Here is a 12,925-nt window from a genome sequence, read left to right on the forward strand (position 1 = left end):
ATTCCCCACGGAGTGCAAGTGCTCATCATGACATCACTCCAGGTCATTGTGGGAAAGTGACCTCAACTCTTTAAATCTCCTGCAATGCCCCAGAGCAATGCTACATTGGGTGTTCTGGATAATGGCGAAAAAAATTGAAACAGTGTCATCTGATGCAAGGGGTCCAGGCAGGTATCAGTGCCAGATGTATTGGATGCTCATGCTGAGGCTGCCATTCCACAAACTGGAATGAACACCTGAACACACTAGTCACATCCAATGATAGGGATATTATTGAGGTAGTGGTTGTTGTTGCTGCTGCTTCTGCTGTTACTACTACTACTATTTCTGTTTCAGAAACTTTAAAAAAAATGGAGGAAGGGTGAACGGGGAAGAATTAGATCCCAAAGAAATAGTGAATAACTTATTCTCATTACTAGTGCTGGATTAAGTGAGGCATCTGTGTTGTGATTGTGTTATTTCTTTCAGCTGATTGATGATTCATGACAACAACAGTCCAAAGCGACTTGCCGGGGGGGGGGGAATCCAATACTACTACTCATCACAAGTACATATTTTAAAAGCAATGCAACAAATCAAAATATTCATCCACACTAATCTATTAAAGACTAGGGAGTGGAATTCAATGTAGTGCTAAGGCATTCATTCCGTCAGTGCAAGCATTTCTGCTTGCTAGATGGAAAGATCTCCCCTTCCTTGCTCACCACCCCCATGGAGTGTTTTGAAGTTTCTCCCAACTCTTCAGAGCAGATTGGGTGGGTGGGGGCACTGGGGAGGAGAGGGGAAAAGCTTCATTGCACTAACAGGCATCCTTGTGCTGGCTTCTGTACCAGGTCAGTTGAATCCTACCTAAAAATATGAAAATACCCTTTCCCCACTCTACACTTGGATGAACACAGAAATAGCCAAAAGCCACCCAAAGGCACAACACTATTAGTGCCCAAATGCCTGGGAGAATAAAAATGTTTTTGCCTGACACTGAAAAGGCGACAAAGTTGGTGCTTGGCAAACATCCCAGAGCTGAATTCTGCAGACAAGGGACAGAGATATCATAGCAGCATTTATTTCATTTTATTGTTTGGTAGTGCATTTTATTGATGAACTCATATAGGATGTGGTGAAATTCCCATGTGTAATGTTTCACGGGATTACACTTACACTTGCATTACCAAAAGTAATTCAATGTTTCAGGTAGTGGTTCAGGCACTCAGCAGGCACAATTCAAATAGATACATTCCTTTTTATTGATGTTTGAAAATGTAAATAGCTCCATTAAATATTTTCCCTAGACCAGAGTACTAAGTTTTACAACATCCAAGGGTGGCATATAACAATTGTATGAAGTTTATTCTAAATGCACTGTGAATGGTATCTGCCTGGCCTTCTTATCAAGTTAAAAAACAACCATATTAAGAGAGTTCCCCTTCAAATCACATGCATGGTGTTTTCCACAGCTGCAAAATAAATCTGCTAAAACAAAAGCTGTTTCAACAGCACACAGCTTATATGTCCTATAGAATAAACATTTCAGCACTTAAGTAATCAAATTAGTAACAAAGATGAAGCTTCTGGCAGATTTATCATTCTGCCATATTAGTTCTGTGGTAGTAAGAAATGTCCTTATACTTTTGATGCCAGATGCTCTCATTGGGAGAGCAGTGGTTCATGGAAACAATCCCATTGTGTATAATGGGATTACTCATGTGAGAAATTGCTTATGTAGCTTTATACTTATGAATGTGTTTACACCTTCCAAAATAAGAGCACAGATGAAAGAAGCATATTTCAGTGTTTCATTGCAATTGATGATCTGACAATTTGTATTCATTTCTTTTTAATATGATGGAATGAGCACCTGTGTTTGTTTTTCAGCTAATGTTGATGGTCTATTAAGAAATTGGTGATTAATATTAACATTCTGAAAGATTATTTTGAAAATTAGTTGGATCCAGAGAAAAGCTTCTGGAAGCACGTTTGCAGAAATTGGCTTCCCCTCCCTGGGAAGTCAACATGATTCATACCCAATGGCATCTAGGTTTTTCTCTCTCTGACCAGCATATGAAAGAGTTTGCATCCAGGTACGGTACATTTTTTTCTTCTGGCCTTGTTCTCTCCAGTGGAAACCACAATAACAGTGTCAGAGATCAAACCTGTTGAATTCTTTGGGTGCCTGGTGCTACAAACTTATAGTAACCCAAGTCCAGGAAAAACCTATGGTAGAGGTCTACTGTATGGATGCATCATGTGGTCAGATAAAATATCCCTTCATGTTGTAAGATTCTATTCAGTGCTCATATAAACACTATAGACTCCAAGTCACAAACACATTCATATTCCATTATGGTGGGTGTAAGGACTCTCAGTGGTTGCTCATGGGGAAGCAGGCTGACTCCAAACTTCTACAAACTAAGTTCTTTATTGTGCAGATATTTACAGTGGAGTTACAGTAAAAGCGTCCAGCTCATCCCTCTGCAGAGTCGGGAATGTCCGCTTCCGGTTCTTGGTCCAGCATAAGAGGCGCGGGATCCTGAATCCCCACCTCCCCCTTCCACGTCCTTCCTCCCTGAGAAATTGGGGCGTGGGAAAAGGTCCCTGTTCCCCGCTTCCTGCTTGGTGCTGAGGCTCTCTGATCCTGTCACAGCCCCTGCCCCGACTTCCTGCTTCCATCTCCCCCTCCCCACTGGAGGAGCGATCGTTTCCTCCGCTCGGGGAGGAGAACGACGAACTACAACTGGAGAGGGTGGTTCCCTGTACTGCAAATGACCCGGGAACGCTACCTGCTGCGGTGAGGGGGGTTTCCTGACAGCGGGTTTTCTTCCCAATGCACAGCCAGCAACTCATTCAGCCAGCATCAAGGCATCTGCATCCTACTGATGGATTTCAGACAATATTACAACCCCTCCCCTGGTCTTTAGCAAAGGTGAGAAGTTACTATACCAAACAATCATGTACAAATTGTTATTTGTCTTCTTTTTGTCCACGTTTGGAACTACTATTCCTCCCCCTGGATTGTGATTTTCTCAGCACCCTCCATAATGACATGCAATCAGGAAAATAACTCTTCCATATCTACAAACATCACAGCAAGACAACACCCCATGATGGCAAGTAATTATTGCACAGAGATACAACCTTCCACATATACAAAAAGGCAAGATCCTTAGTCAATCTGAGCTGGGATAAAATTCCTTCCTGACCATTGAGATGTGGCAATTGTGGTTAAAGTTTGCATTAGAACTCATCCAGTTTCAACCCAGTCCTATGCATGCTTGCTCAGATGCAAATTCAACTGCATTCCATGAGACTGACTCCCAAGCAAGGAATATACTAGGATTCCAGCCTGAATTTCCTTATGAATAAAACAGGTTTATGACTGAAGCAAATAACTTATTCCAGAATGGGTAAAATTGATTAAAATGTATGTTTCTCACCTGCTGATGTTGGCTCTTCGTCATCTAGCACTGTGAATAGAAGAAAGAAAAGAGATTAAAATTATAAATACACCGAAGAAACTCAAATAATCTGAATGCACAGGACCCTATTTTAAAAATATATTCTGACCCTTTAAATTTGTAATTATTAAAACAGACACAATGTGTAAGTTTTATATAAATGCATGCATTCATTGAAAAACAATTTCCAATGCTATTTTAAGTATATTTTGGGGTGCAGTCAGTAGCAGATGGTGGGGTGGGGTGGCAGAGCTCAGCAGACATGCTATTTATTACATCTGTCCAGGCTACATGCCTCTCTTCTCAGTCCACATGCCTCGCCCTTCCTTCAAAATTTGCACTCCTCTGAATTTTGAAATGCAGATCTGCAGCCAAGTAATGTGTGCAAAAATGAATCTACCTGGGCAAAGTGTGCAGAAATATATATTTATTTGTGACAATAACATACAAAATTTCTACATTTCTACATTCAGGTAGGTAGCTGTGTTAGTATGACACAGTTGAATATATATATATATATATATATATATATATATATATATATAGCCCAGTAGCACCTTAGAGACCAATTAAGTTTGTTTGTTCTTGGTATTTCATTATATTAGGGGAAATTAGGGACCTATGAATTCTGTGTTTCTGGAATGTACCTGAGAGTACAAGGGTAAGAGCCCTGTTCCTGTTTTTCCTTTGGCCCTTCTTGCCTCTAGAAGGTTGCCCATGAGTGAATGTGGATCTTAGGCTGAAAAAGTTTTCTCACCCCCACTCTAAGGCGCTGTTTTGATGAACTGATGATGCACATTTGTTCGCTGTCCAGCCTAGCATAAAACCCAACTACAATTAAGGAAGTGTGCCTCTGTTCTCTTTTCGGCTTGGTTTTTGTGTGTTCTTCTCCAGGGTTTTCAAACACGACATTGTTAAGGCCAGACAACTTTCCTATACAATCTGAATTGCATCTGCTACATGTATATAATTCTTAGGCAGTTCAATACACAGTTCTATATATTATTACACATGACAATTGTACTGGTCACTGGGGTTACTTCTAATTGCATGTCAGGGAAACATTCTTTCCTGGAAATATCAGAAAGAAACCATGAAGGCTGCTGAAATTTTGTCTGGTCTGCTTTCAGGCTTCCAATCACTTTTGATCTGTTTCCAAATGGTTGAGAGAGAAAGAGAGAAAACACCAGTGTGATTTGTGATTTGCTATTCAAACAAGCAGCTGAGTAACACACAGCATCTGCCAAACTGACTTCACACAATTCCACCGTCCAGATAGCATATGGGTTAACTTTTGTGGTATGGGAAGGCATAAGAATTCTGAAAATAAATAAGGATAATCAATAGTAGGTAAGCAACCAATGTTTAAAATAACTTAGACCCAAGCCAATGAATGATGGAAACAGAAAGGTAAATCAAAATTGTCTCATTGCCCTTCTTTGCCCTTCCCTCTATAGGGAAGTTTTTTATGTGGGATGTCTTACTGTGTTTTAATGAGTGGCTGGGGCAACCCAGTCAGATATGTGGCATATAAATAATAAATTGTCATTATAGTTATTATTCTAAAGTTTACTGCTTCATCTCACTGATGAGATTGGTAAACTTGGCTGATGTTGGAAACCTCATGGACCCATATTTTCTCATCCTCTTGCTTCCTAGATGAGAAAGCCACTTCCGCCCTTAAGAGGAGGTGGAATTGTGGGCAGTCATGTCCTTGCCCCTGTGTGATAGGAGGAATCCCGGCTGCGTCACTTGCCAGGCTGACCAATCTGGTTGGCCTGGGAGCGTGTCCTGCCCTATTTAAGCAGGGCACAGCCAGGAATTCCTCCTGTTTTGGCCCACTCCAAGCTGAGAGGCGGTTAGGCATTGGAATATTTCTGTAGAAGTGAGGAGGGGAGGTTGCGCCATCAACTGCCCCGCAGTTTGAAGGGTATTTTGTTAAAGGTTTCCAGGGGCATGGCCTTGTCCGATGCCTAGGGAGGTTAGGGCCTGAGGCACGCCCCTATTGGTGACCCCAAGGGGAGTTCCTAGTTGATGTGCATCACAGGACTCCCTTTACTGGTGGTTAACCCTTCCCGGACTCCCAGCACATGGGCTGGGGTCGGATATAGTCGGTTAGATCCAATACCTAAGCCAATACCGCTCAAGATCTGTAACCAATAAAGTTGTGGCCTTTTTCTGCCCATTAACCTTATATATCGTGTCACGTGTCATTTATTTTCCATGGGGAGGACGGAACATTGCCACGCAAAACTAAATCCAGTATGTGTCCTGCCACACATATTAGGTCAATAAGATATTGGGGCAGTCCCAAATTATTGTCATGGCAGCCCTGAAGTCCAAAATACATGTCAGCCACATCATGGATATCAATATTTCCCAGGACCAACACCCTGTGAGTTTTCAGCACCACATCTGAGACTGTCTTTGTCAGATCTGGTAGGGAGACCACTGAGTGAGTAGTTCACTTACAGGAAACTAACTTCAGTCCACTACTTTCAGCTTTCACAGGATGACTGTGTTTCAGTTTGCATATCATTTTAGAAAGTGGTGGTGCTAACTGTGTGCAAAGATGTGAAGGTCACCTCACCTCTCCGACTTCATTCTGCTTTACAAGAATGTGTGACCATCCCTTCTGTTACAGAATGTCTGAGGGAAGTCAATGAATGGTACTTTGCAAGAAATTGAATTCACACAAAAGAGAGGAAGGAGAAAAAGTCATAAGAATGTCAGGATCTTCCTAGATTTCCTAGTTGTATAGCTCATCTAAAGGTGTTTTTTATATATAAATAGCTTGCAAACTCCTGTGTCTTTTACATTAAAAACCAGTGGCCGGATAAAGACCAAAAAACAACAGTGGTGTTTTCTATATAAAGCCAGTGCAGTTTTTAATTCAGTATACGAGAACTGTGAAGTCAATTAGGGTCTCTAACGCATGCATATATTTATTAAGTGCTAGCAGACCATAAAGGAAACTTTAGAATACTAATTAAATTATTCTCATTGAACTTATTGCCTCATTGTGTTAAATACTTTCATAAGTATTTTTCATGTGTACAATAAATAAATGTTCTGATGTGTGAGAGAAATGGGGACCAGTTTTTATTTAAAACCAATACTACACACTATAGTATTTTTTAATATATTTGCATTATAAACTGACTAAAGCAAAAACCCAACATAGCTGCAGGTGGCAAATTGCCCTGTCTTATCTTGGAAGCATGCTTAAAATGATGTGCATTATTTTAATAGGGGTTTGGGAAGCAATTTTCATTAGTGGTTCACAGAAGTGTAATATTGACTAAAGGCATTCTCAGCATTTAGCTCTTCCATTAATACTTCAGAAGGAGAGACAGCCATCATATAAGCAGATGAAGAACATATGTAATCAGCCCCATACTGTGCCCAATAAGCACAGGACGCCTTTGTCCTGCGGTTCTGTGGCCCATAGATTGCCCAGTATCTTCTCTGTGTGATGTGTTCATGGGAAAAAGCTGTCCCATGAGCCCTTGCTGTAGAGGTAAGTGGAAAGCCTATGTAAGGCTGCTTTCCATGGATCTCACAGCCATTTTGCTTGGAGAGCTTCCCACCCGCCCGCCCTCGGGTTGGAGCCTTCACTGAGCAATTTTGGGTCATTGGTTGACAGGGTCGGAAATGACCCCCCCCCACCTCTCAACCTGATTGGAACTTGGCTGTGGTTTTTTTCACCTTTCCCTCAGTGAAATTATGTCTTTCCTTTGTTTGTATGCAGTGGTGTAGGAAGGGCAGGGCATAGGGGGCGCTCCGCCCCGGGTTCCAGGGGACAGGGGGTGACACTTGGTGGCCCCTTCCCCCACTCCCCACTACCCAGCACCCCGTCTGTGCTGCTCCATGGACGGACGGGGCAGCCCCACGAGCCGCCACTCGACCGGCAGCTCCCTTGGTCCCCACGGGAGCAGCAGCGCCAGGTGGGATGCACTGTGCATGCCCAGAAATTCTGGGCATGCACGTTGCATCCGAGTCAGTGCCGCTGCTCCCGCGGCAACTGGGTGGGCCACCCACCCAGTCATCGCAGGAGCAGCAGCACCAGGCTGATGGACTGCGCATATGCGGCATTTCTGCACATGCACAGCCCATCCCAACGTACGTTGTGACGCCCCGCCCCCAGGGGGGTGCCTCCGCGTGCTGCCCTGGGTGGCGCGGAGGCTTCCCCCGCCACTGTTTGTATGAGAGCAGAAATGGCATTGGTCAGGATCGACATAGTACAGGGACCTGAGGGAAAAATTGACCAAGAAAAACCAAAGTGTCAGCTCAGTATCTGCCTGGTTGGAATTTGCACCCTGGTCCCCCAGTGAGACTTTGCTTGCTTAGCTTACACCACCACGACGTTCAACACTAGCTGACTCCCGGTGTATAGGTTTGGAGCGATCCAAACCCAGTGGATCCATTCCATCAACACGGGGCTTGTGAAATGATGAACTGATCCTGGGACTCAATGCCATGCCAACTCTTGCCCCACCTGCTGCTGTCAATAAAGATTTGGCCTGATTTTATCATATCACCATTGTACAGTCTGGTTTTTTTACTGCTCTCATGGGTCACATAATGCACCTGCCTGGGCAAAGCAAAAACCAGAATGTGAATTACACATTCACAAATACCATCCTTACAGAAATTCCAGGTTCTAACCTTAATCGACTCCCCAACAGTCAACATCGAGCTTCCCTGGAAAGGAAGTGAAGTAGATTTTGGAAGAGCCATAGCATATGCTTTGCATAGAAAATGTGTCATGTTCAATCCCTGTAGTGTGATTCTGCTCTGTGCAGAGAGAGGTGAGGTTTCCCTCACTGGCAGGACTTTGCAGGACCAGAGGCTTGTAGTGTTTGCAACCACTAATTACCAGAGATGAGGCATATAAAACAATATTTGGTGTTTCATTAACAAAAAAATACATTGTGTACTCTTCTTCACTTTTGGTGTAAATATACAAAGAATCATTCTGGCCTTTTAATTTTTTTTTTAAAAAAAATCATATCATAGAGGGAAGATATTGAACACTGTGTAAACTATTGTTTATTCTTCCAATCAATAACAATCACCTCCCATGGTTCCTGAAATTTACTTCTGGAAGAGAGGTCATTGAACATTGATTTCATAAAAGGCAAATTATTCATTATCAAAATGAGCCAGACATTATTTTTTGTACTAAAGGAGATTTCTTTTTCTTCGATTTTTTAAAATTGGAACTCCTATTGCAAACAATGCATTCTCCAGCAAGGACATATGTTTTACAAGTACACAGATACAATCCAATGCAGCATGCACAAACCTGCTTGGACTGCATGCCTAGAGACCTTCTTTAAAAAGCTAAAATCAGATATATATTTTTCAGATACTAGGTGGTTAAGAGGAAAACTGTGCATTCATTTCCTCTTCCTTGCCTGTGAGCTGATGGAAAGCCAAAGGTAAGCACATAGAGCCTACTGGATCAGGCCAGTGGTCCATCTAGCCCACTGTTCTCACAGGGGCTAACCAGAAGCCTACATGCAGGGAGGTCAGTATCTCTTGAAAAAGGTGGCATTTCCTAAAGTAACAACTCATTCTGACCTTTCCATTATATGTATTTTTATACCACTGTTCAATAAAAGGTTAAGAAATGTCTACAAGGATGTCATGAAAGAGTAACAAACACACATAATGTCAGTAGCAGCCTGTGTGGTGAGGCAGAGTTGTAGAGCCATCAGCCTGACACAGTCATTGCTACAGCTTACCTGGATAGCAAAGAGGTGAGGCAGGAATGAGGTCAGAGCTGTGTGGACAATTCAGTGCTGCCCACTGGTTTGCCTGTGTGCAGCCTCAACCTTGCTGCCATTCTGCTCTGGCTTTGTGGGTCTGCACCATTGCACCAGCCGCTACTGTATTTTGCATCTTTAGTTAGCAGATTCCTGCTGGCCCAGTGGGATATATACTATTAAAGCATCTGTGGAAAAGCTTTAGCCCTTTTTGATTTGCTGAACTACAACTTCCATCACCTCTGGCCGTTGACCAGACTTACTGGGATACATGGTAGCTGTAGTTCAGCAATAACTGGAGAGCCAAAGGTACCCCAGCCCTGGTGTAAAGGAACCATCTTCTCCCACATGAATGTACTAGTTGATGGCATCCCTTCTTTGTGCTGGATGCCATCCCTTCTTTGGGCAGGTAGGTGGTTACCAGAGATATTATGGAACTCTTACTCCATATCTGTTACTGTTTGTCAGGAAAATTTGCCCTTCTCTCACATGCTGTTCATGGTACATAAGATCTATTGCAGTGCAATCTTACAAACAAAGTCCTGTGGAGTTTTGGTGGCCTTACTCCCAGGAAACTGAGCCTAGGATTGCATCCTTAATTGTTGTTGGGTTGTTGGTTGTTTTTTTTGTATGTGGATCTTTTTTGTAACTTGTTGCTATTTTAAATCATTTGGCTAGAATTGTTTACATTGTATTTTAGTATTATTGTATTGTTGCATTATAAGCTTCTTGTGAAAAGTGTGGTCGAAATTTAATCAAGCAAGTAAACAACCAAATAATAAGTGAATACATTACAGCCTTTACATGTATCTTCCCTGGGGTCATTTTTCCTATGTCAGGCCACAAGCTTATACAGTGGTACATTGGGTTACAAACTTAATTCGTGCTGGAGGTCCATTCTTAACCCAATACATTCTTAACCTGAGGCGTGCTTTCGCTAATGGGGCCTCCTGCTGCCAGCGCGCCGCCAGCACGCGATTTCCATTCCCATCCTGGGGCAAAGTTCTCAACCCGAGGTACTACTTCTGGGTTAGCAGAGTTTGTAACCCGAAGCGTTTGAAACCCGAGGTACCGCTGTACTGGGCTAGATAGACAACGAGACTGATGAACAATATATATGGAAGATTATCTTAGAAGGAACTGTGCAAACACACCAGAAGCTAAAAAAAATATGGCTGGAAATGTTTGCATATATTGGGACCAGTGTGAGCCCAAACAGTTGTGATCACACCGGAAAGAATACCTTTAAAAAGAGCCTAAAAGTGGAAGGTTATAATGAGATGATTCATAAACTGTATCCAGCAAAGGAAGTTTAGATTAAGCTCTTCATAGCTAATTAATCATAGTTTTATTAAATTACCCAGTGAAGAGTAGAAATGTGGAAAACCTAAGTAAGGAAAAAATGCTTTCTCCATTAATGTACTGCAAAATATATTCTGGATGCCCAAAGAAAAATCGTGAGTAATTAAGAGGCTGACCCTGAAAGGTGATGAGTGCATTCTTAGCAATGACTGACAAGCACTTAGCAAAGCTATTAAAAAGGAATTGGTTCCTAAAATATGCTTTAGGAATTAGAAAGAAATCATTAATTTATGTATGGCTCTAAAATGGAGCTTTGTAAATTACCTGGCAAATTACTCATGAGTAGGTTGAGTGAAGACAATTTTCATTAGCCTTCCTTTATCTTAATGAAAAAAGCTGCTAGAAATCAAAAGTTTATAAGCCCCCTGTGACTTAACCTTTGCACAAAAACGCTTTGAACAAAACTGTCAGTCAGCATTCCAGCACTTCTCTCCAACTTTCAATTTTCATTAGTGAAGGAGTCAGACCTATTGATTTTATAAGGTGTTTTATTAGAGTTGCTTTTAAAAATAAGGACTACTTGAAATTCAGCTCTACTAGCTTTGCTTTTTTCCCTTTATATTTTAAAGTGTTTTGTTCACTTTTTATATAAGTGAACCAGGTGTATGAAATACTCAGTATGAGTACCTATTAGTGACCAAATGCTTTTGCAAATTTAGTCACTCAGTTCTATTTCTTGCCTTCCCCTTACTTTATTTCATTTCTAAGATGTCTAAGCCGCCTTTCCCTACAAGTCTCCAGGTTACAACAGTATTGTATCATGTACCATTATAAAAACAAATAAAACACTTGCAATTATATTTGTGTGTGTAGTCATTCCAACCAGAACAGAACACTACAAATGCAGCAAGAGATGAATTCCATGAAACTAAATATGTCAAATTTCAAAGGCCAAGGTAAAGAGACATGTCATCAGCATGCAACAAAAGCAATACAATGAAGGTGACATACACCCCTCTTTGGGGAGTTCCAAAATTTATCCACAGATAAAACCCTCACTTCAGCCATTTGAGGGAGCCCCCTCAAGAGAATCAGCTGAGGTGGAGATGGCCCTTCAAATATTTAGCACCCAAGTCATTTAGGTCTTTAAACACCAGTTTGAGCACCATGAATTGGCTACACTCTGGCAACCAGTGCAGCTGTTTTAAAACAGGGGCACTACAAGCTCTACATGGAACCCCAGCCAGGAATCTGGCTGCTAAATTTTGGACTGATGACCCTACTCCCACCATAACAGATTTTACAGGTTTTGATTATTTTGCTTCAGTTGTGACAGTTGTTGAAATATGAAATGTTTATTCCTCTGCTATTTTACTGAATGGTCCTACACACCAAGAAGACATATACCACCACCAATATAGGTGCAATGTCCAACAATTCATACACTTGTCCAGCCCAGAACAGGGGGAGAGTGTAATTCTTACCTCATTTAATGTTTCATAATTATATAACTCAGGGCAGATTCATACCCAAATATACAGCTCATATCCAAATATCCAGGGACGGAGCAAGGGGGCGGGGGGTGGTCCGCCCCAGGTACCGCCCTGGGGAGGTGACACTCTGGGGGCAGGCCCCACCCCCGCAATTGACACCGTCGGCGCGGCAACTTTTAAGAGGCGACTGTGCTGCTGTTCACGCGCTGCAGCCTAAAGGTTGCCGCACAGCACAGAAGGGGTGCCGGCCGATCGTGCCCGCCATCTTGGGTGGACTGCGCATGTCCACCCAAGATGGCGGGCGCGATCGGCTGGCACCCCTTCCGACCGACGTCGTGCCGTGTTTTAAGGCTGCAGTGGGTGGTGCCAGTCGGAAGGGGTGCCGGCCGATCGCGCCCACCATCTTGGGTGGACTGCACATGTCCACACATGCGCAGTCCACCCAGGAGGCTGCACACGCATCGTGACATCAGGGCGCATGCACTGGGGAGGGTGCCTTGAAGTTTGCCGCCCCGGGCGGCAGAGCGGCTCGCTCCGCCCCTGTGTGAAGGTCATCATATGAAATATTTGCTCCAACAGAGCCAACCTGTACTTTCACCATTTCATTTGCACCGTACCAACTTCGCCGCCACCTTATCCCTTCTCCTCCACCTGCCAGTAAGCAACAGATACTTGACCAACCAGAAATCTAGAGAGCAGTTCCACCCCACTGTCCACTACTGAGCTCAAGTTTCCAAACTCTAAAAGGTCATAAAGTGGTCACCTCATTTTCCAGTGAAGCTAGCAGCTGAGTTAAATGGGTCACCGTAAAGAAAAGCATCCCAGACAGAAACATGATAGATCTTTGAGCAAACATTTCTGTAATACATAGGGGAGACAGGGAACACTTTTACACAGAGTCTGACAG

At 42.8% G+C, this 12,925-nt stretch overlaps 1 protein-coding gene across 2 annotated transcripts in view; it reads right to left on the reverse strand.

The window, feature by feature from the left end:
• The window catches only part of EDIL3 (EGF like repeats and discoidin domains 3), a 227,190-nt gene that overhangs the window by 112,383 nt on the left and 101,882 nt on the right, over positions 1-12,925 (reverse strand). For both annotated transcript variants that reach the window (XM_033164253.1, XM_033164254.1), the window contains exon 3: positions 3,432-3,461. In XM_033164253.1, the coding sequence (XP_033020144.1) occupies positions 3,432-3,461 (30 nt within the window). The remainder of the gene's footprint in view (positions 1-3,431; positions 3,462-12,925) is intronic.

This window comes from Lacerta agilis, chromosome 11 (genome assembly GCF_009819535.1).
Source record: "Lacerta agilis isolate rLacAgi1 chromosome 11, rLacAgi1.pri, whole genome shotgun sequence".
In the NCBI taxonomy this organism is placed as follows: Eukaryota; Metazoa; Chordata; class Lepidosauria; order Squamata; family Lacertidae; genus Lacerta; species Lacerta agilis.